The sequence below is a fragment of the Amphiura filiformis genome, chromosome 12 (assembly GCF_039555335.1).
Source record: "Amphiura filiformis chromosome 12, Afil_fr2py, whole genome shotgun sequence".
In the NCBI taxonomy this organism is placed as follows: Eukaryota; Metazoa; Echinodermata; class Ophiuroidea; order Amphilepidida; family Amphiuridae; genus Amphiura; species Amphiura filiformis.
In genome coordinates, this window is record NC_092639.1 from 9458113 (window position 1) to 9479469 (window position 21357).

The 21357-nt window shown below is 41.0% G+C and overlaps 1 protein-coding gene across 1 annotated transcript in view; it reads right to left on the reverse strand.

Moving 5' to 3' along the window:
- LOC140165759 (gamma-aminobutyric acid type B receptor subunit 1-like) overlaps positions 1 to 21357 on the reverse strand; it is a 61264-nt gene that overhangs the window by 9277 nt on the left and 30630 nt on the right. Inside the window, 1 exon segment of the mRNA XM_072189080.1 lies at positions 434 to 584. Within this exon segment, the coding sequence (XP_072045181.1) occupies positions 434 to 584 (151 nt within the window).

The window sequence follows — 21357 nt, forward strand, 5'->3', positions numbered from 1 at the left end:
TACAACAACATTATAAAAAAAATTTAAACTGTTATTACAATACATTATGGGTTATGTTAGAATGTTTTGCATCAAATTTTCACAAATGTTTTCTGAATGTGTTGAAACCTTTTATGTACCTCGAAATTTAAACGTTTTCTGTAAAACGTTTTGTGTTTGCTGGGTAGTAGGGCATAAAGAATAGAACTCTTGATGGTAACACAAAAACGTTGTACGTTTTACACATTGATGTGACTATTGAGCTCTATTTGACTTATTTATAGCTCTCGTAGAGTTTGCTTTTGTGGTTTTACTAAATAAAAGGAAAACCACCTTGGTATCTCCGTTACCTCTACGTTTTTATGCAATACCGCTACATGTGGATTCGAATTTTGTTTACTATCTACCTCTTTACATATTTACACTATCATGACAGGTTCAACCTTACAGTTACCTTTGCTTTCTTAATTTCAAATTGAAGACAAGAAAGAGCAGAGCGAGTGCAATTCCTAAGCATGCAATAACTGTGAAGGCAGCAAATACCCTGATTGATATCCCCTCAGCAATGTATATGGCTGTCGTGTGGTCCAGTGGTACTTTGTTGTCTAAAAATATAAACAATTTATTAAACGATACTATAATTGCTGCGTTTACAGAAAATTATTGTCGTCTTTCAAACATCTATGGAATAAGAACAACAGAGCCTGAACAAGACAAGGACATGCAGTTCATGTTTTGTTTGTAGCCTTCGCTATCTATGGTCTAGCCTGTTTTTCTTTGCTATACAGACGTTTTTACAAAGACAATTAAATAGAATAAGATTTTAGGCGTGTGCAACGTTTGTACGTGTGACGTCATGTGTCATCTTATTGACGTCACGCATATTATTCGCTGACGTAGTGTACGTTAGTAGCCATTGGTTACTGGTTCAAGTCTGGGCTCATACACCTGTTCCGAATTATGATATGCCTTAGGCTTTGTGTTGCGATCATTTCGATCAGTGGTTCGTAAGAAAGAAAGCGTGAGCCAGTTGACCTAGCAACGGTCATATTCTAACGTGCACTACGCTACTAACTAGCGAATAGGGCGACGCGTACACGAAGAGAGCGCACCACCAATGATTGCGCCATTGGATTACACAGGAAAATACGCACGTTTGGATGGCGTTTTGTCACTGCAAAAACGTAATATAGATAAAAGGTTTGGTATCAAATTAAAGCTTATCACGTGTAGAATATTATTCTTTTAACAGAATATATTGGTGACCATCTACTTTTTTTTTTTTTTTTCCGCAAAGAAAAAAGGTGCAAATTTAACCCTAAAAAATCACTCAATTTTTGAAACCGGACGTTGTTCAAATTCGCGCCAAAACTTCACCTCTGAAATAAAATATTGCGATTTTTTCTCAGATTCCTTCATGTAGACACTTGTCGGAAGCAAATGAGCTGAAAAAGTGCGAATTTTGACAATATCTTTAGAAAATAAAGCCGCAACAAGCTGAAATAAGCGGTGGACTATTTTAACCGAATTTCACTGGTACATAAATCGTGGAGTGATTTGGTGGTGCGCCCTCTTATAAACGTCAATAGACCTTTTTCCCTCTTTCCCATCATGCACTATTCCAGGGGGGTATGAGTGTCGCAAACTACATCATCTCCCCGGGGGAGTACAGAGTTATGTTCATTACATTCTGGAATACGGACATTTCGGCTGGTGCCTTCATCACAAAAAAGGAATCCCCGATAATCACGATAATGGCGCCGTGATCACTAATACCTTTCGGGGGCAAAAAACAACATTTTTATGCCTTGTGGACATGGTGACCTCACCCAAAAAAGTTTCCTGCTATTGAAACCTAACTTTGTATACATTTTATAGACCTAATGGTGAAAAACTAATGACGGACACGCAGTGATATTTTGTCGGTGTCCGTTTCACTTTTTTTCGGAGATGAAAATAAGACGTAAACATAAATCTCTTACACAGATGTTCTGCATCGCTCCGTAACTGCATCATTCGTGTATTCAATAATTGCATAATTAGTAACATCGATGGCCTTTACGATAATCCGCATATATGGAATCAGTATGCCCATATTAAGACAAAATAATTGCAAAGGCCTGGCAAAGACCATCGGATGCACACGATCTATGAGGTTAATGAGCTACGTCATACCCCCCTGGAATAGTGCATTGTGGGATAGAGGGAAAAAGGTCTATAGTTATCAAAATCCAATTTTTTACATTTTGAAGTAAACTAGAGACAGTTTCTAGTCATTTCCCAAGATTTCATCCCTCTACGACTTTCCTTTCGGAAGAAATGGTGCTCTAAAAATCAGTTCCGAATCACCAAAAGACCCAAATTTCAACGTGTTTATCCGATGCAGAAGTTTGCAGAGGTTGGACATAAAATTGAATGTTTTATGCAAAAAGATACTCTTTAATTTTAATTTTTTAATTGTGAAAAGTACTTTATGTGTGTATAAATATTTTTAATACCTTAAATGTAGGCCTATTCACGTAATTGAGTCAAATTACCCCCCCCCCCCCTCTAGGTCGCTGTCTTCAAACTAGGCCTACTGATTTTGGCAATTTAAGTAAAAATACAAGTTTTGTACGTTATTCTGATCTGGTATAAATCTATAGCAAAAGCGCTCATATAAGTAGATTTTTGATGCTTTTCTCAACGTCAGAGGCTTGTATTTTTGGATAAATAAAAAAAAAAGTATTGCTAAAATTAATCACAAATGTTATTTCAAGCATTTGCGAATGAAATAAAATGATTTATTAAGACTTCCGCCCTTATTCTATGTTTTTTGATAAAAATGCGCGTACATAGCAACACACTTTAAAAGCCGCTTATAAACGTCAATAGTTATCAAAATCCAATTTTTTACATTTTGAAGTAAACTAGAGACAGTTTCTAGTCATTTCCCAAGATTTCATCCCCCTACGACTTTTCGTTCGGAAGAAATGGTGCTCTAAAAATCAGTTCCGAATCACCAAAAGACCCAAATTTCAACGTGTTTATCAACATGCAGAAGTTTGCAGAGGTTGGACATAAAATTGAATGTTTTATGCAAAAAGATACTCTTTAATTTTAATTTTTTAATTGTGAAAAGTACTTTATGTGTGTATAAATATTTTTAATACCTTAAATGTAGGCCTATTCACGTAATTGAGTCAAATTACCCCCCCCCCCCCTCTAGTTCGCTGTCTTCAAACTAGGCCTACTGATTTTGGCAATTTAAGTAAAAATACAAGTTTTGTACGTTATTCTGATCTGGTATAAATCTATAGCAAAAGCGCTCATATAAGTAGATTTTTGATGCTTTTCTTAACGTCAGAGGCTTGTATTTTTGGATAAATAAAAAAAAGTATTGCTAAAATTAATCACAAATGTTATTTCAAGCATTTGCGAATGAAATAAAATGATTTATTAAGACTTCCGCCCTTATTCTATGTTTTTTGATAAAAATGCGCGTACATAGCAACACACTTTAAAAGCCGCTTATAAACGTCAATAGTTATCAAAATCCAATTGTTTACATTTTGAAGTAAACTAGAGACAGTTTCTAGTCATTTCCCAAGATTTCATCCCCCTACGACTTTCCGTTCGGAAGAAATGGTGCTCTAAAAATCAGTTCCGAATCACCAAAAGACCCAAATTTCAACGTGTTTATCAACATGCAGAAGTTTGCAGAGGTTGGACATAAAATTGAATGTTTTATGCAAAAAGATACTCTTTAATTTTAATTTTTTAATTGTGAAAAGTACTTTATGTGTGTATAAATATTTTAATACCTTAAATGTAGGCCTATTCACGTAATTGAGTCAAATTACCCCCCCCCTCTAGTTCGCTGTCTTCAAACTAGGCCTACTGATTTTGGCAATTTAAGTAAAAATACAAGTTGTGTACGTTATTCTGATCTGGTATACATCTATAGCAAAAGCGCTCATATACGTAGATTTTTGATGCTTTTCTTAACGTCAGAGACTTGTATTTTTGGATAAATAAAAAAAAAAAGTATTGCTAAAATTAATCACAAATGTTATTTCAAGCATTTGCGAATGAAATAAAATGATTTATTAAGACTTCCGCCCTTATTCTATGTTTTTGATAAAATGCGCGTACATAGCAACACACTTTAAAAGCCGCTTATAAACGTCAATAGTTATCAAAATCCAATTTTTTACATTTTGAAGTAAACTAGAGACAGTTTCTAGTCATTTCCCAAGATTTCATCCCCCTACGACTTTTCGTTCGGAAGAAATGGTGCACTAAAAATCAGTTCCGAATCACCAAAAGACCCAAATTTCAACGTGTTTATCAACATGCAGAAGTTTGTAGAGGTTGGACATAAAATTGAATGTTTTATGCAAAAAGATACTCTTTAATTTTAATTTTTTAATTGTGAAAAGTACTTTATGTGTGTATAAATATTTTTAATACCTTAAATGTAGGCCTATTCACGTAATTGAGTCAAATTACCCCCCCCCTCTAGTTCGCTGTCTTCAAACTAGGCCTACTGATTTTGGCAATTTAAGTAAAAATACAAGTTTTGTACGTTATTCTGATCTGGTATAAATCTATAGCAAAAGCGCTCATATAAGTAGATTTTTGATGCTTTTCTTAACGTCAGAGGCTTGTATTTTTGGATAAATAAAAAAAAAAGTATTGCTAAAATTAATCACAAATGTTATTTCAAGCATTTGCGAATGAAATAAAATGATTTATTAAGACTTCCGCCCTTATTCTATGTTTTTTGATAAAAATGCGCATACATAGCAACACACTTTAAAAGCCGCTTATAAACGTCAATAGTTATCAAAATCCAATTGTTTACATTTTGAAGTAAACTAGAGACAGTTTCTAGTCATTTCCCAAGATTTCATCCCCTACGACTTTCCGTTCGGAAGAAATGGTGCTCTAAAAATCAGTTCCGAATCACCAAAAGACCCAAATTTCAACGTGTTTATCAACATGCAGAAGTTTGCAGAGGTTGGACATAAAATTGAATGTTTTATGCAAAAAGATACTCTTTAATTTTAATTTTTTAATTGTGAAAAGTACTTTATGTGTGTATAAATATTTTTAATACCTTAAATGTAGGCCTATTCACGTAATTGAGTCAAATTACCCCCCCCCCCCCCTCTCGTTCTCTATCTTCAAACTAGGCCTACTGATTTTGGCAATTTAAGTAAAAATACAAGTTGTGTACGTTATTCTGATCTGGTATACATCTATAGCAAAAGCGCTCATATACGTAGATTTTTGATGCTTTTCTTAACGTCAGAGGCTTGTATTTTTGGATAAATAAAAAAAAAAGTATTGCTAAAATTAATCACAAATGTTATTTCAAGCATTTGCGAATGAAATAAAATGATTTATTAAGACTTCCGCCCTTATTCTATGTTTTTTGATAAAAATGCGCGTACATAGCAACACACTTTAAAAGCCGCTTATAAGAGAGCGCACCACCAATGATTGCGCCATTGGATTACACAGGAAAATACGCACGTTTGGATGGCGTTTTGTCACTGCAAAAACGTAATATAGATAAAAAGTTTGGTATCAAATTAAAGCTTATCACATGTAGAATATTATTCTTTTAACAGAATATATTGGTGACCATCTACTTTTTTTTGCTATTTGGCCGCAAAAAAAAAGGTGCAAATTTAACCCTAAAAAATCACTCAATTTTTGAAACCGGACGTTGTTCAAATTCGCGCCAAAACTTCACCTCTGAAATAAAATATTGCGATTTTTTCTCAGATTCCTTCATGTAGACACTTGTCGGAAGCAAATGAGCTGAAAAAGTGCGAATTTTGACAATATCTTTAGAAAATAAAGCCGCAACAAGCTGAAATAAGCGGTGGACTATTTTAACCGAATTTCACTGGTACATAAATCGTGGAGTGATTTGGTGGTGCGCCCTCACGAACGTCGCATGTATGTACATGATCCACCAGTGGAGCTTCTGCGACCCCTACGCAGAACTTCCGATAGTGGATTATCTGCGCACGGTGGACGCAAGGAATCCACAGTCGGATTTTCTGCGCACGTGCACTGAAAATCCCCTCCGTATATAGCTCCGGTGGAGTAATTCTGCGCACGGTCGCAGGGAATCCACTGACGGATTTTCGGCGCACGTGCGCTGAAACTCCCCTCCGTATATAGTTCCGGTGGAGTAATTCTGCGCACGGTCGCAGGGAATCCACTGACGGATTTTCGGCGCACGTGCGCAGAAACTCCCCTCCGTATATAGCTCCGGTGGAGCAATTCTGCGCACGGTCGCAGGTAATCCACTGACGGATTTTCGGCGCACGATTCTTTGTTATGATTTAATATTATGGTAGAAAGAAAGTAATATTATTAGGCCTATATGTTTAGAGTCAGTTCGGCGCATCAAGTATCATGTTTAAAAAACATGTTTAAAAAAATAACTTTGAAAGTAAGAAATATATATATTTTTAGAGTCCGAACGGTGGAGTATTTCTGCGCACGGTCGCAGGGAATTCACAGTCGGACTTTCGGCGCACGTGCGCAGAAACTCCCCTCCGTTTATAGCTCCGGTGGAGTAATTCTGCGCACGGTCGCAGGGAATCCACGGACGGATTTTCGGCGCACGTTTTAATCATCTCATGAATTGTTATGATTTCATGAATTGTTATGATTTGTTATGATTTAATATTATTAAATGGTAGAAAGTATGAAATATTATTTAGGGCCTATATGTTTAGAGTCAGTTCTGCGCTTCAAGTTTCATGTTTAAAAAACCATGTTTAAAAAAATCCACGGACGGATTTTCGGCGCACGATTTAATCATCTCATGAATTGTTATGATTTAATATAGGGCCTATATGTTTCTACTCCAATTTCGAATTTTATATAATAATGGGTGTATGATGTACAAAGTTTTGAATAATATGGCACCTGTTTACCTTAATGATTTATTTCATGAAGTTAGTTCTAATTTTTAATACGGTGGAGTATTTCTGCGCACGGTCGCAGGGAATCCACTGACGGATTTTCGGCGCACGTGCGCAGAAACTCCCCTCCGTATATAGCTCCGGTGGAGTAATTCTGCGCACGGTCGCAGGGAATCCACTGACGGATTTTTGGCGCACGTGCGCAGAAACTCCCTCCGTATATAGCTCCGGTGGAGTAATTCTGCGCACGGTCGCAGGGAATCCACGGACGGATTTTCGGCGCACGATTTAATCATCTCATGAATTGTTATGATTTAATATAGGGCCTATATGTTTCTACTCCAATTTCGAATTTTATATAATAATGAGTGTATGATGTACAAAGTTTTGAATAATATGGCACCTGTTTACCTTAATGATTTATTTCATGAAGTTAGTTCTATAATTTTTAATACGGTGGAGTATTTCTGCGCACGTTTTTCTTGAATTGTAATATGATTTAATATTTGCCTACCCTAGAATGTTTAATAAGTGATAAGATAAAAAGGGTAGAAAGTAAGAAATATTATTTAGGCCTATATTTTTAGAGTCAGAAGTTACGGTTCTGCGCATCAAATGTCCACTGACGGATTTTCGGCGCACGTTTAAAAATTAAACGTTAACATTATTAATTATTGCGGAAGGTACGCAAAAACGTGCGCAGGTTTTGCGGCGGGCGCAAAAACTCCAAAAATCGGAGGGTTTGCGTGCGTTTTAAATATTGTTAATAATGTTTACTACTCCAATTTCGGAGCTTTTCCGGATGCTACGCAAAAACTCCGAAATCGCAGTTTCTGCGCACGCCGCAAAAACTCCAAAATCGGAGGGTTTGCGCCCATTTTTAATATTGTTAATAATGTTTACCACTCCAATTTCGGAGTTTGAAAGTTTGAAATTATATTAATGTTATTTTTTCCAAGGATTTTAAAGCTTAATGGATTGACAAATTTTCCAATATGGGGTAATATACGGCCTATTTCAAAAGAGGCGGTAAAGATAAGACGGCTTATTGCACGATATAGGCGGGGTAGATGAGACAAGATCAGGTTAAGTGCTAATCATCTAAAAAAATACCAGTAATAATCCGATTCTGTGAGAATTGTTAATTAGCCATTCAACCAATCGATCAAAGGTGCCGTGATAAGAAACCCCGCTGTTTTCCAGCATTGAAAATAATTTGAAGAAGTACATAGAGATGATACCAAGAATAATCCGATTCCGCGAGAATCATAATTTAATTTTATATATGTAGGCAGGTAGCTAACGAGGTAGAATTCCACGATCTGAGAGTAAAGAGGAGAGCACACAAATAGGCCAAATCATTGATTTGAGAGTCTCTCAGATGCGCTAAAACATCGATCTGAGAGTCTCTCAAATCGGCTAAATCATCGATTTGAGAGTCTCTCAAATCGGCTAAATCATCGATATGAGAGTATTGCAGATTCAATGGGTTATTGATTTTAGAGGAGGAAGTGCACGAACGGATCTGAGAGTAAAGAGGAGAGCACACAAATAGGCCAAATCATTGATTTGAGAGTCTCTCAGATGCGCTAAAACATCGATCTGAGAGTCTCTCAAATCGGCTAAATCATCGATTTGAGAGTCTCTCAAATCGGCTAAATCATCGATATGAGAGTATTGCAGATTCAATGGGTTATTGATTTTAGAGGAGGAAGTGCACGAACGGATCGTTGCTCCCGGATATGGCCCCCATCAATGGACTGTATTAAATAAAGCATATCACGACTCGCGAGTAAACATTTAATTTCAAAATAATTAGGTGCAAAGTTTTCATGGTTTTCAGAGCATTTTTCAGTTCAACTTTAAGATACTTTAATTTGAATTTTTGTTCAATAAGACTTCTGTTGTAGTCGTTTAAAATTTCACACGTGTGATTTGACCAAGCTTTCTTTGGTGTTTACGATATCGGCCTATCATAAAAATGAATACTGGTATCATTGCCGGCGTGTATTTATTAGAAAATAATGATATTATTAGGGAGAGGCTTATAGTATAAATAATACCGGTAGGGCCTAGGCATTAAGAAAATTTATTGCATCTAATTTCAAACATTGAATGTTGGAAGCATTGTATAAGCCTATACACATGCAAAAATAACATACCAAAAAAAACGAAACAAAACGATCATTTTTATCATAATTATTTTTTTCATAGACTTCCGTTGCAGTCGTTTTGGAATTCGCATGTGGTTTTTCGGTCTTTTGTCATTCCACCCTTGATGAAATATTTGATTTCCGAATTTGAGAAATTTAAGAAAGGAGTTTATACAAACAAAATAATGCATTGTTAACCAGAATTGAGGCGTCAGATCGTGCCTATGTCCTTAATACCGAGTTGCCTAATTTGTTCATAGACTTCCGTTGCAGTCGTTTTGGAATTCGCATGTAGATTTTCGGACTTTCACTCTTTCAAGTTTCATTCTTCTGCATAATATAACTCTAAATATTTGACTTCTGAATTTGAGAAGTATGTACAAACAAAATAGTGCATTGTTAACACTGAAGCGTCATCAGATCGCGCCTCTGTCCTTTGCAGACCGAAGTTGGTATGCTGGCGGGTATGCTGGTCACTTTTGAGAAAACAAAATGACATGATGGACGAGCAAACAATCTTTGTCAAATGAGCTAGATATTTGTTCTCTTTGCACTTAAATAGACACAAGAAATAGATCGGATCTCTTCCTTTGTTCTGTATTTGTTTCTTTCTTTTTCAGAATGTCATTGTAATGACAAATTGATAATTTTAGCCCATTTGTACCATGATAGGCTTACATGCGCACCCCTAAAACCCCCTGTTTTTGTTTTTGTTTTTTTGTATGTAGGCCTATGTTTTTTGTTTTTGGCCCGTTTACCCCACCGTATGAGACCTCATATTTTACTAGTGCCTTCCCAAGATTCCCCAGCACCATATTTTTCTTGTTCTCCTCCAAAAAGGTCAATTAATGCTCTAATATTATGAGATTCATGCAATCCCCGACCCCATAATGCCTTGTCATTCCTCCCAAAAATGCATATTTTTGCACCCAATACCCCTGGGGGCACTCAACACAAATGACCATACAGGTATGCTCCCCGGAAAGACCCCCTTTTTGGGTTTCGCAGCTCCGAAAGAACCCCTATATTTGACCAAAATGAAGCTCCGAAAGACCCTTGATTTTGATCATTTCAGTTCTAAAAGACCCAAAAATTGCTCATTCCTCATATTTCTTGTATTTTCAGGCGATTTTCAACCAAAAAGTCACGAAAGACCCTTGATTTTGACTTTTCGCAGCTCCAAAAGACCCCATTTTACTTGTTCACAGCCCGGTTCGCAGCTCCGAAAGACCCCTTTTTACCGGTACGCCGTCAGCTCCCAAAGACCCACCACCTCAAAATTCCGGGGGAGCATACCCACCAAAATTTTTGATGTGCCCCCCGCCAATACCCTACTGTTACAACACTCTGCTCCAAAAGACCCAATATTTAGCATCTGACCCTATACTGAACCCATTTTAGGATCTTGACCATCTTTAACGGTCATAGGGTGAGCTGAAACAATTGACTCTGATCGACTCATAGTCATAATTCAGCTGAACATTGGAGTGGAAGAATCCTGGGGATTCACTTCAATTTGAAATGGATATAGGAGTAGGCACTTCCGCACTAAGGGGCATTCGGTGAGAGCAAAATGTAAAAAATATGGGGTCATTGGGTGAGAGCATGGTTTTAAGCATTCGGTGAGAGCAAAATGTAAAAAATATCATCGGGTCATTGGGTGAGAACATAACCTTTTTTAAATGGAATCTTTGGGTGAGAACCGAAACAGCGCCACAGAAACCTCGAAATGAATCGAATTTCTGGTTCTAAATGGCTTCAAATGTCTTCATTTTTCAAAATAACCAGCAAAATCAGTGATAAACCAAGTTGCTGTTCAAATTGAACTGGCAAGGGTCTTTGGGTGACAGATCACATGGAAAAATAATGGGTCTTCGGGTGAAAGATCATCATCCGTCCATATCTAGGTATATCAAACACCCAGATTTGGAAGCATTAATAATAGTGGATCAGTTTTATGCCGTGTGCATGGTCAGGCTGTCGACACAAATAATAGCACCTATTTCTTAAATAAAGTAAGATGACTTTCTTTTTCAAATTAAAAAATATAATATATTTCTTTCTCTCTTTCAGTAACTTTCTTTTAATTTTATTCCACATTTTAACAAAACATTGCTTTGTCTTTTTAGCATGTTTTTGTCTATAAACACTATCCCTCAATATACTCAAACATGTTCAGCATTCAAACATGTCATCCGTCCATATCTAGGTATATCAAACATCATCCGTCCATATCTAGGTATATCAAACACCCAGATTTGGAAGCATTAATAGTGGATCGGTTTTATGCCGTGTGCATGGTCAGGCTGTCGACACAAATAATAGCACCTATTTCTTACATAAAGTAAGATGACTTTCTTTTTCAAATTAAAAAATATAATATATTTCTTTCTCTCTTTCAGTAACTTTCTTTTAATTTTATTCTACATTTTAACAAAACATTGCTTTGTCTTTTAGCATGTTGTTGTCTATAAACACTATCCCTCAATATACTCAAACATGTCATCCGTCCATATCTAGGTATATCAAACATCATCCGTCCATATCTAGGTATATCAAACACCCAGATTTGGAAGCATTAATAGTGGATCGGTTTTATGCCGTGTGCATGGTCAGGCTGTCGATACAAATAATAGCACCTATTTCTTACATAAAGTAAGATGACTTTCTTTTTCAAATCAAAAAATATAATATATTTCTTTCTCTCTTTCAGTAACTTTTTAAATTTTATTCCACATTTTAACAAAATATTGCTTTGTCTTTTTAGCATGTTTTTGTCTATAAACACTATCCTCAATATACTCAAACATGTTCAGCATTCAAATTCAAACATGTCATCCGTCCATATCTAGGTATATCAAACATCATCCGTCCAATATCTAGGTATACCAAACACCCAGATTTGGAAGCATTAATAGTGGATCGGTTTTATGCCGTGTGCATGGTCAGGCTGTCGCGTGTCGACACAAATAATAGCACCTATTTCTTACATAAAGTAAGATGACTTTCTTTTTCAAATTAAAAAATAATATATTTATATTTGGTTATAATAGTTAAAGAACATTCAAGGCTACTATTAGACATCAAAAATCATTTTCCTAAAATTTTATATTCATTTTAAGGGATCCAAAATGAGCGTTTATTGCGTTTCGACAGTATTTTTTTGTGGGACATGAGAGCACCTCAGACCTATCGAATTGCATTCTGAATACGAAGCATGTCTTTCTGATATCAAATAATTTTCATTTTTAAAAATCACAATATAATACAAATTTTATGACAAATTATAAAAATTTGATATTTTTCAAATTTTGATATATAACAGTCCTCGAAGTAAATTATTTAAATCTAATGATATATTCTTAAAGTGTATGTAGCAGGGAATATATTTTTTTGGAAAACATGTTTCCTTAGACATGTTTGTGGTTTTGACTTTAGACTGGATTCAGGATCCATTCATCTAGGGCCCGTTTCCCATTTAACGTTTATACAGTATTTTGTGGGTGCTGAGAGTATACCAATCAAATATTGCATTATGATACGAGGAATATCCTTCTGATATCAAACAATTTTTATTTATTTATTTATTTATTTATTTATTAAATTTGCGATATAAGACAAATTTTATGACAAATTATTAAAATTTGATATCTTACATTTTTGATATTTAACAGTCCTCAAAGTGTATGTAGCTGGGATGAAAAACGATCAACATTCTTTACCTTTCATGTTGAAGATATACATTTTTTCTCAAAAAGCCTTTTTTTGGTGTTTTGGGAAAAAATACATTTCTTCAATACGAAAGGTCAAAATTTTTCAATTGATCGTCGGCTTTTCATCCCAGCTACATTATATCATTAGCTTTATAAAGTTTACTTCGAGGACTAAATATCAAATTTTTAATAATTCGTCATAAAATGTGTATTATATATTATTGAAACTTGTTGTTATAGGCAAATGCTTTTGTATCTCGCTATAGGTAAATTGCAAATTGCATTTCATGGCTGTATTATATTATTTTCATATCTTCATTTTTGTATTATAGTATTCTTTGCATTTTTGTTTTTGTAATTATTGTCTGATTTTAATTTATATTGTATGATCGGGAGATCAGTACTTGTGTATTGAAAGAGCCTACCAGAATAAAGATAAAATAAATATTTCTATTTTTATGTAATTATTTATTGGAAACACCATTACCTACTTTATATTAGGTCTATATCGTGAGTTTCAAAAAATCTAAATTATTTGATATCAGAAGGACATTCTTCATATTCAAAATACAATTCGATAAGTCTTATGTGCTCTCGTGTCCCACAAAAATGTCCACCTACCAGAGCCCAGAGAGAGAGAGAGAGAAAGAAAGAAAGAAAGAAAGAAAGAAAGAAAGAAAGAAAGAAAGAAAGAAAGAAAGAAGAAAGAAAGAAAAAAGAAGAAAAAAAAAAACAGAAAAGAGATTTCCTTGTCCATTCTGGCGATTTCGCCCTTCAACATATGTAATTAGTCCCATTTTAAGAGGAAAGAAAAAAAACAAGCAAAATCAAAAGAAATAAAGATAAACTTAACTAAAATCTAATTGATAAAATAATGATAGAAACTGTTTAATATATACAGCAACATCCACAAACAAACCAGGTTACAAAAAGATAAAGCAGATTTTTTGTTTAAAAAAATGAAAAAAAGGCACTAAAAGGAAAAATAAGAAATATAGAAAGTCACCTCCTTTCATAGAAAAATCTTCATTATCTAAGAAATGGATGCTATTACATTATTGACATTTTCGAGTTCAAATATCCCGCCTTGCAATTAATAAGTAATCCGTGATTGACAGGTAAGTTACAGAAATTAAGAAAAAACAAAATGAATCATGATCATATAAATGTCAATCATTTACTTGTACAAAGTAGAATCAGATTGCATTTTTTCCACAAATAAGTATGATTAATAGTATGATATGGTCTCTATATTTCGTTATTTTGATGGAACAATTTTGTTGAACTAAATTTGTTATTGACATTTTCGAGTTCAAACATCCCGCCTTCAAATTGTCGGCATATTTAGCGTAATAAATATATTTAATTATATCTAAAAAATGGATGCTAATAACTGTGGGGATAACTGTCAATCATTTACAAATCAGAATCAGATGATGAGCGCCTTAGTGCAATTATTTTCTTGGTTTTAGGCGCTATAAGTTTCAGGGATTGATTGACTGATACCACCCAGTCAAATAAATAAATAAATGAATACATAAATAAATAAATAAATAAATAATTTTTTTACAATTTTTTACAAAACAACTCCGAAATTGGAGTACAGTAAACATTATTAATAAAACGGGCGCAAATCCTCCGATTTTGGAGTTTTTGCAATTTTGATGAGATGAGTAACTGAATCTTTATTGACATATATTTATGCATTTCATAACACTAAACATGCTTAGGTCTATCCGCAAAAACTCAGAAATTGGAGTAGAAAATGTTATTAAACAATATTTAATACGAGCGCAAATTTTGCGGCATCCGCAGAACCTCCGATGTTGGAGTTTTTCGTAGCATCTGCAAAAACTCCGAAATTGGAGTAGTAAACATTATTAACAATATTTAAAACGGACGAAAATCCTCCGATTTTGGAACATTATATGAATATTTTTGATCAAAATATGAATATATTTGACCATAGACGAAATTTAAGTTAACAAGCAGACACTTCCAAATTTTATGGACGAATTAAAACTTAACGGACATAATGAAAGTAATTTCTTATTTGACTGATTATAATGAAATTATTTCAATAGTATTTTAAGGTAAAATTCTGTAATTTGAAATAAATATCACATTAAGTCAATTTTATTTTTGAATAAAAAGGTCTATTTTCATATCTGACTTACTTCGCATGCAACTGATTAGTATACTCTTGCTAAATGTTTGCATTTAATATGTTATTGTTATGCAATATTTAAACCTTTTTTGTGATTAGGGTGAACTTACCCCATCATATGAGCGAACCTGCCCCAATATGGGGCAAGTTCGTCACTTTGCAAAACTTTTTTGTTTGCTCTATTCTGTTGCTATTGTAAGGCCTATACTTTTGGGCGTGTGGCCGTATAGCTAAGACATAGGGCTTTCACATGAGCTAATCAGGTCATCCCTAACCTTAAAATTGACATCGCTAGGCCTGTATAAAATACAGTTTTACATGTTAAAAGAAAATAAATATTTACATAAACATAATAATCCATCCATAAAACCATGATTAAGAGACACGTTGACGTAAAAGACATAAAAGATATGTATATACATTATTGAATATTTGATAAAATCATTAGAAACTTCAAAAGAATTGTATAAGAATTTAAATATTGACATAAACATATAATCGAACCATAAAAACCATAATATTAAGAGACATGCTGATGTAAAAGTCATAAAAGAGGACAATTGATAAAAAAACATTAGTATAAACATTATTAACAATATTACAATTGGATTTCTATTTAAACCATGTCATAAATATTTTTTTTAAATAAACCTGAATCTGAATATTTAAAACCGCGCAAACCCTCCGATTTTGGAGTTTTTGCGTAGCATCCGCAAAAACTCCGAAATTGGAGTAGAAACATATAGGCCCTAAATAATATTTCTTACTTTATACCATTTAATAATATTAAATCATAACAATTCATGAGATGATTAAAACGTGCGCCGAAAATCCATCCGTGGATTCTCTGCGACCGTGCGCAGAATCCCCTCTCAGAAGTGAGAGGGACATACACAAGCGCACGATACTTACCTCCCACGACCTGATCTATGCACAAAACGAAGTTTGGGACCACAAGAAACCCCCTGTACCACAGAAAAGGTTTTGGCACCCCCGGAAGAACGGGGATGACAACGCCCAGGTGTTGGTGTCGCCCAACACTAACGAGATATCGCCCTCACCAACACACGTTTCTTGCGACCCTCTACGTGTGAGAACGTATGACTTTCTTGAGGGGTGGAACGCATAAAACGCGGGAAGGGCTCAGGTCGTGGGAGGTAAGTATCGTGCGCTTGTGTATGTCCCTCTCACTTCTGAGAGGGGAATACACTGCGCACCCTCTACTTACCTCCCACGACCTGATCTATGCACAGAATACCACTGAGAGCAAGGAGGTGGAAGAAAGTCGTGAGAGGTAAGGAGGGCACACAGTGCAAACTCCGCTCAACCACAACAAAAACCACCCAACCCAAGACTCACCTAACGTCCTCGATCCGATCCCTGGCGGCCTGCAAGCAGTGCTGAAGTACCTACAGCTGAATGACTTGCGAGGACGTCCTTGAGGTAGGTCGACTGGAAGGTGGTGGGGCTCTTCCAGCCTGCTGCGTCGAGCACCTCCCTCAGGGACACCCCAGAGTGGAAAGCCCAAGATGCTGCTTGGGATCGAATGTCGTGACGCCTGACCTGTGACTGTGACTGTGTCTGAGGACCCGTCATCCGTTCGTGATGTTTTTGGTGGGCGCAACGGATGACGGAGGCAACCCAGTGGCTGATAGTGCTCCTAGCGGCCGGCCTAAATGGCCTGGCCGATGTAATGAAAAGCTGCCTGATGTTCCCCCTGATCTTCTCGGTACGCTTTAAGTACGATCTAAGGGCCCTAACGGGACATGACGGTTTCTCCGCCTGTCCTGCGACCAGGACCAGATCAGGGAGGAACACCGGGGAAGGAGTAAATGACATGGTCTGGTTCTTGGCCAAGAAACCGGTCCTAGGCAGGATGGAGACACCCCGGTTGGTAAAGCGTAAATGGTGCTCGTCGATCGACAGAGCATGAATATCAGAACAACGCCGACCGCAGGCCACTGCCACTAAGAACACTGTCTTTAGTGTCAGGTCCTGCAGCGAGAGGTCCTCCATGGGCTCGAAGGATTCGGCTAGATATCGCAACACCAACGGGAGGTCCCACTCCGGAACCAGGGAACGGACTGGGGGCCTCTCCGAGAACATGCCCTTAATGAGGGCGGAGAGGGCTGGACTAGAGGAGACAGTCATGCCTCCCCCAAAGCCATGATGGACCGCTGCTATGGCCGTCCTGTACGCTTGGGCAGTCCGAGGCATACAGCCGCCGTGGAAAACTTCCGTAAGGAAGTCCGCGACTTCGCCTACAGGGGCAAAATGGGGGTCGATTTCTCGACCGGCACACCACCTGTAGAACCGGCGAAGTCGCGAATCGTAAGTCTGTCGAGTCGACTGTCGCCTTGCCTTTGCAGCGAGCGCGGCAGCCGACTCAGAAAGTCCCGCCGCCTGGTAGGACTGGCGGAAATACGCCAAACAGTCAGATGGAGGTTGTTGATCACTCCCATCTGAACCTGCTGGCGTGACGGAACGGACAGAAGATTCCCACGGCGAGGAAGGCTGACTGGCTCCCCACTAGGGAGGTCCAGGAGGCGGGGAACCACCACTGCTTGGGCCAGAGAGGAGCGACTAGAAGGAGAATACAGCCTGGAGAGCGGGCTACCTTCTCCAGCACCCGAGGGATCAGAGCAATGGGAGGGAAGGCGTAACCGAATACGTCCTCCCAGCTCTCCCGCATGGCGTCTCTGCCTATCGCCTGGGGGTCTTGGCCCCAGGAGAAGTAGGTCGGAAGTTGGTGGTTCCGATGAGACGCGAACAGGTCGACATGCGGGCGATCTAACCTCTGGAAGATGGAACGGCAGACTGCTGGATGAAGATGCCACTCTACTGACGCTCCCCTCTGGGCCAGGCGCGTGGATGACTGCAGCCCCCCTCGGGACAGTGAATCGGCCAGGGTGTTGTCTACCCCGGCCAGATGCTCCGCACGGAGGGAAATATCCCGCCGTAGACACCACAGGAGGAGGGACACCGTCTCCTTGCAAAGGCTGGGACTTCTGGTGCCCCCCTCCCTGTTGATGTAGGACACAACTGTCATGCTGTCGCATCTGACCAGGATGAACAGGCCGTGAATCCGTAGACCCAACTGGCGGAGGGCGAGGAAAATGGCCCACAGCTCGAGGAGATTGATGTGTCTCCGAGCTTGAGTCCTCGAACAACCGACTTGGATGCATCCGTGGTAAGGACGTGGGAAGGGCGGGGTTTCGGGAATGGAACGCCTATCTGAACACTCGGCTGACCTATCCACCAGGAGAGGCAGGGAGGAGATGCCGAGGACCGGAATCCTGAGGCTCAAAGGATGGCGCCACGCTCGATACCGTCCGAGGAAGTACAACTGTATCTTCCTCGTGCGTAGCCGGCAGCCTGGAACCAGATCTATGAGGCTGGCCATCAGCCCTAGAAGGCGAAGCCACGACCGAGCCTGGACCGATGCTGCCTGCCTGATCTGCAGAGCGCAGAGCCGAACGTCGGCGATCCTCGAGTCTATAGGAGAAACCCGGCCCCTGGCGAAGTCTATAGTCGCCCCTAGGAACTGAGGCGACTGAGATGGGGAGAGAAAAGACTTCTGGTGGTTTATGATAAACCCCAGGGACTCTACCAGCCTGCACACCCCCTGAACATCCTGGCGCAGACACTGCGGAGAGGGGGCTACCAACAACCAGTCGTCTAGGTAGACGAAGATCGTGATCCCCTTCCTCCGGAGAAACTCTGCCACCGACTTGACCAGTCGAGTGAATGTCCGGGGGCCGTGGAGAGGCCAAACGGGAGGACCCGGAACTGAAAGGCGGTACCGTCGAACACGAAGCGAAGCCATTTCTGGTCTGACTCGCAGATTGGTACGTGGAGGTATGCATCTTTCAGATCTCCCCCACCAAGGCCTCCCTCTGTAAGGGATCCAGCGGTGACGGGGTGACTCGAACCCCCCGGAACCGAGGAGGACGGGAGGTGAACTCGATCTGGTAGCCTAGAGACCCTGTCTCTCGGACCCATCGGCCTGAGGGCACCCCCCGCCAAGCCCTGGCAAATGCCAGGAGACGACCACCCACTGGGAGCGGGCGGTCGGGTCCCGGAAGGAGTCAGAACCGGCGTCCCCGACCGCGTCCGCCATAGGCGGACGGGTCGTTACGACCGGCACCGTCACTCTTGCCTCGCCCTCCCTTGCGACTGCGATTGCGGTTGTGATTCCGCCTGCCGCCTCTTGCACCTCGCACGGGGCCAGAGGGGGGCATGGGTGGCTGGCGGAAATAACGGTTGCAAGAGGGAAGGATACTGCTGCTGCTGCTGCTGAAATTGCTGAGCAACCAGCTGCTGCTGCTGGGGCACCTGGATATAGGTCGGGTTGGCTGTCTGACCTTTGGACCGAAACCGCTTGGGCGCTGATGTGGCCGGTGCCTTTGGTTGGCTGGCCTCCTTAGCCGCCTTCCGTCTGGTACGTTCATCTTCGGTCAGCCTGGGAAAGGCCCCGCCGAATAGATCAGTACCAAACGGAGCAGACCTCAACTCTCTTTTGTCCGAGAAGTTGAGCGCCTGGGCGACCAAGGCTCGGCGCGCCAGGACAGACCGAGTTGAAATCCGAGCGAAATGCTCCGCTGAGAGATGATTGAGGTCAGCCAGCACATGTACCGCCCTCAGTGTCGCCTCAGGAGACAAGGACCTTTCCTTGTCCAGCAAGCTCCGTGCTAGATGAGCGCTGACGAGCTGTTGGACATTGGAAATGCGGAGCCCGTCTCTGGCGAGAGACTCCAGGGACCGTAGCTCCTCATCCCGGGCTTTATCCCAGGGAGGCACCTTGTGGGGCGCCTTTGGTCCAGCCTGCCTGGGGCTCCCTCAACTCCTGAGGGAGGGAGCTCTCCGGCGACACTTGTCCCCTTATCCCGCTCCATCTGGCGATAGGCCGCCTCCGGACAGAGGGGGTTTCTAAGAACGCCACATCCTCTGTAACGTGGGGGAACGCCCGTGCCAGCCACGGGCGGCGGTCTACCTCACCCTTATCCTGTACGGCCGTGGTGAGTGCCTTGATGTCACGCGATAAGGGGATGAAGGGCATTGACTTGGGGGGCTTAGCTGGCTTTGCCGCATATCCTAAGTCGGAAGCCAGTTGCGGAGGTGTCTCGAACTCCAGTCGCATCTTAGCGTCCGATAGGACGGCTGCGAAAAAGGGAGCCGAGACCTTAGGAGTAAGGAGCCTCTCCCGCAACTGGTCCTCCTCGGAGCCTTGAGTCGGTGCTGGGAATGAATAAGGGTCCCCCCAGCCTCGACACTGATCATAACTCCACTGGTACCGTCCAGGTGGAGCCGGGTCGGGCTGAGGAACCCCTCCCCACCGAGATCGCTCCTGATTGGGGCCACGCTCTGGACCGAGGCGGCCCGACCGCTCTGCGGTCGAATGTAAGGAGAAACCTTGAGTTTCTGCAGCGAACGTCGAGCCAGCTAAGCTCGGGGGAAGGTGTGGAATCTGAGCCTGTGAGCCTGACGGAAGGAAGGACTGGGTCATACTCACTGGCGGAGGAAACGACGAGGGGCCTGGGACCAAACGCGAGAGAGAGTAGGATCGACCCTGTTGGTCGGCCACGGTGAACGTGTCTGGCCAAAGTGCTTGGCTCTGCAAGGGAATACCGACCGAAGAGGGTTGTTGGGAAGCTCCGAGGGAGACCGAGAAAGGCGCTGAATGACTGACGGGGTCGCGATGAACCCCAACGGGGATATCAGAGCCCTCTCTGTCAGCCCTGGGGGGAGTCGAAAATCCCGAAAAGACTCTACCTCCGTCTGACTCTGAGAGCCATCTGAAAGCTCATCATAGCTAGCCTCTATGCTAATCGCATCGGACTGCGGATCCGGACCTGTTGAAGGCAAACCTGGACCCACTGGTCGGGTTACCGCCGAGGGCACCTGACCGGGATCTTTGCCTAACAAACCAATGAGTTGGTTCATGCGGTCTAACGCCGACGGGTCCGAAAGTGATGAGATGAGCGTTGACAGTGCCTCAGCCTGAGATGCCGAGCATTGACTGATCTGGGATCTCGGATGCTCAACCATCGAGGGAGCAGCTAGGGCAGAGGAGGATCCCGAAACACGCTCTGGCCAGGGGCCGAGCGTAAGGGATCCGAGCGGTTGACCGGTGGACCATGGCTGCCGTCGGGGGTCGCTCTACCGTCCTGGACGGACGGGAGGCCTTCCGACGGTCGAGCCGTGGAACCATTGAGGTCGACCGCACACGGGGAGGACGCCTGAGCAGCGCCTACGCCCGGGGCACTCAACCCGACCGCAACTGGTGCCGTCGAGGAGTGGCCGCTCGGGCGCGAGCCAGCCCATTGCTCAGAGGATGCCGGGGCCGCATACCCACCTACGGCACTCGACCCGGACGCCGTAGCGCTCAGGGAGCCGCCGTGAGGGTACGAGCC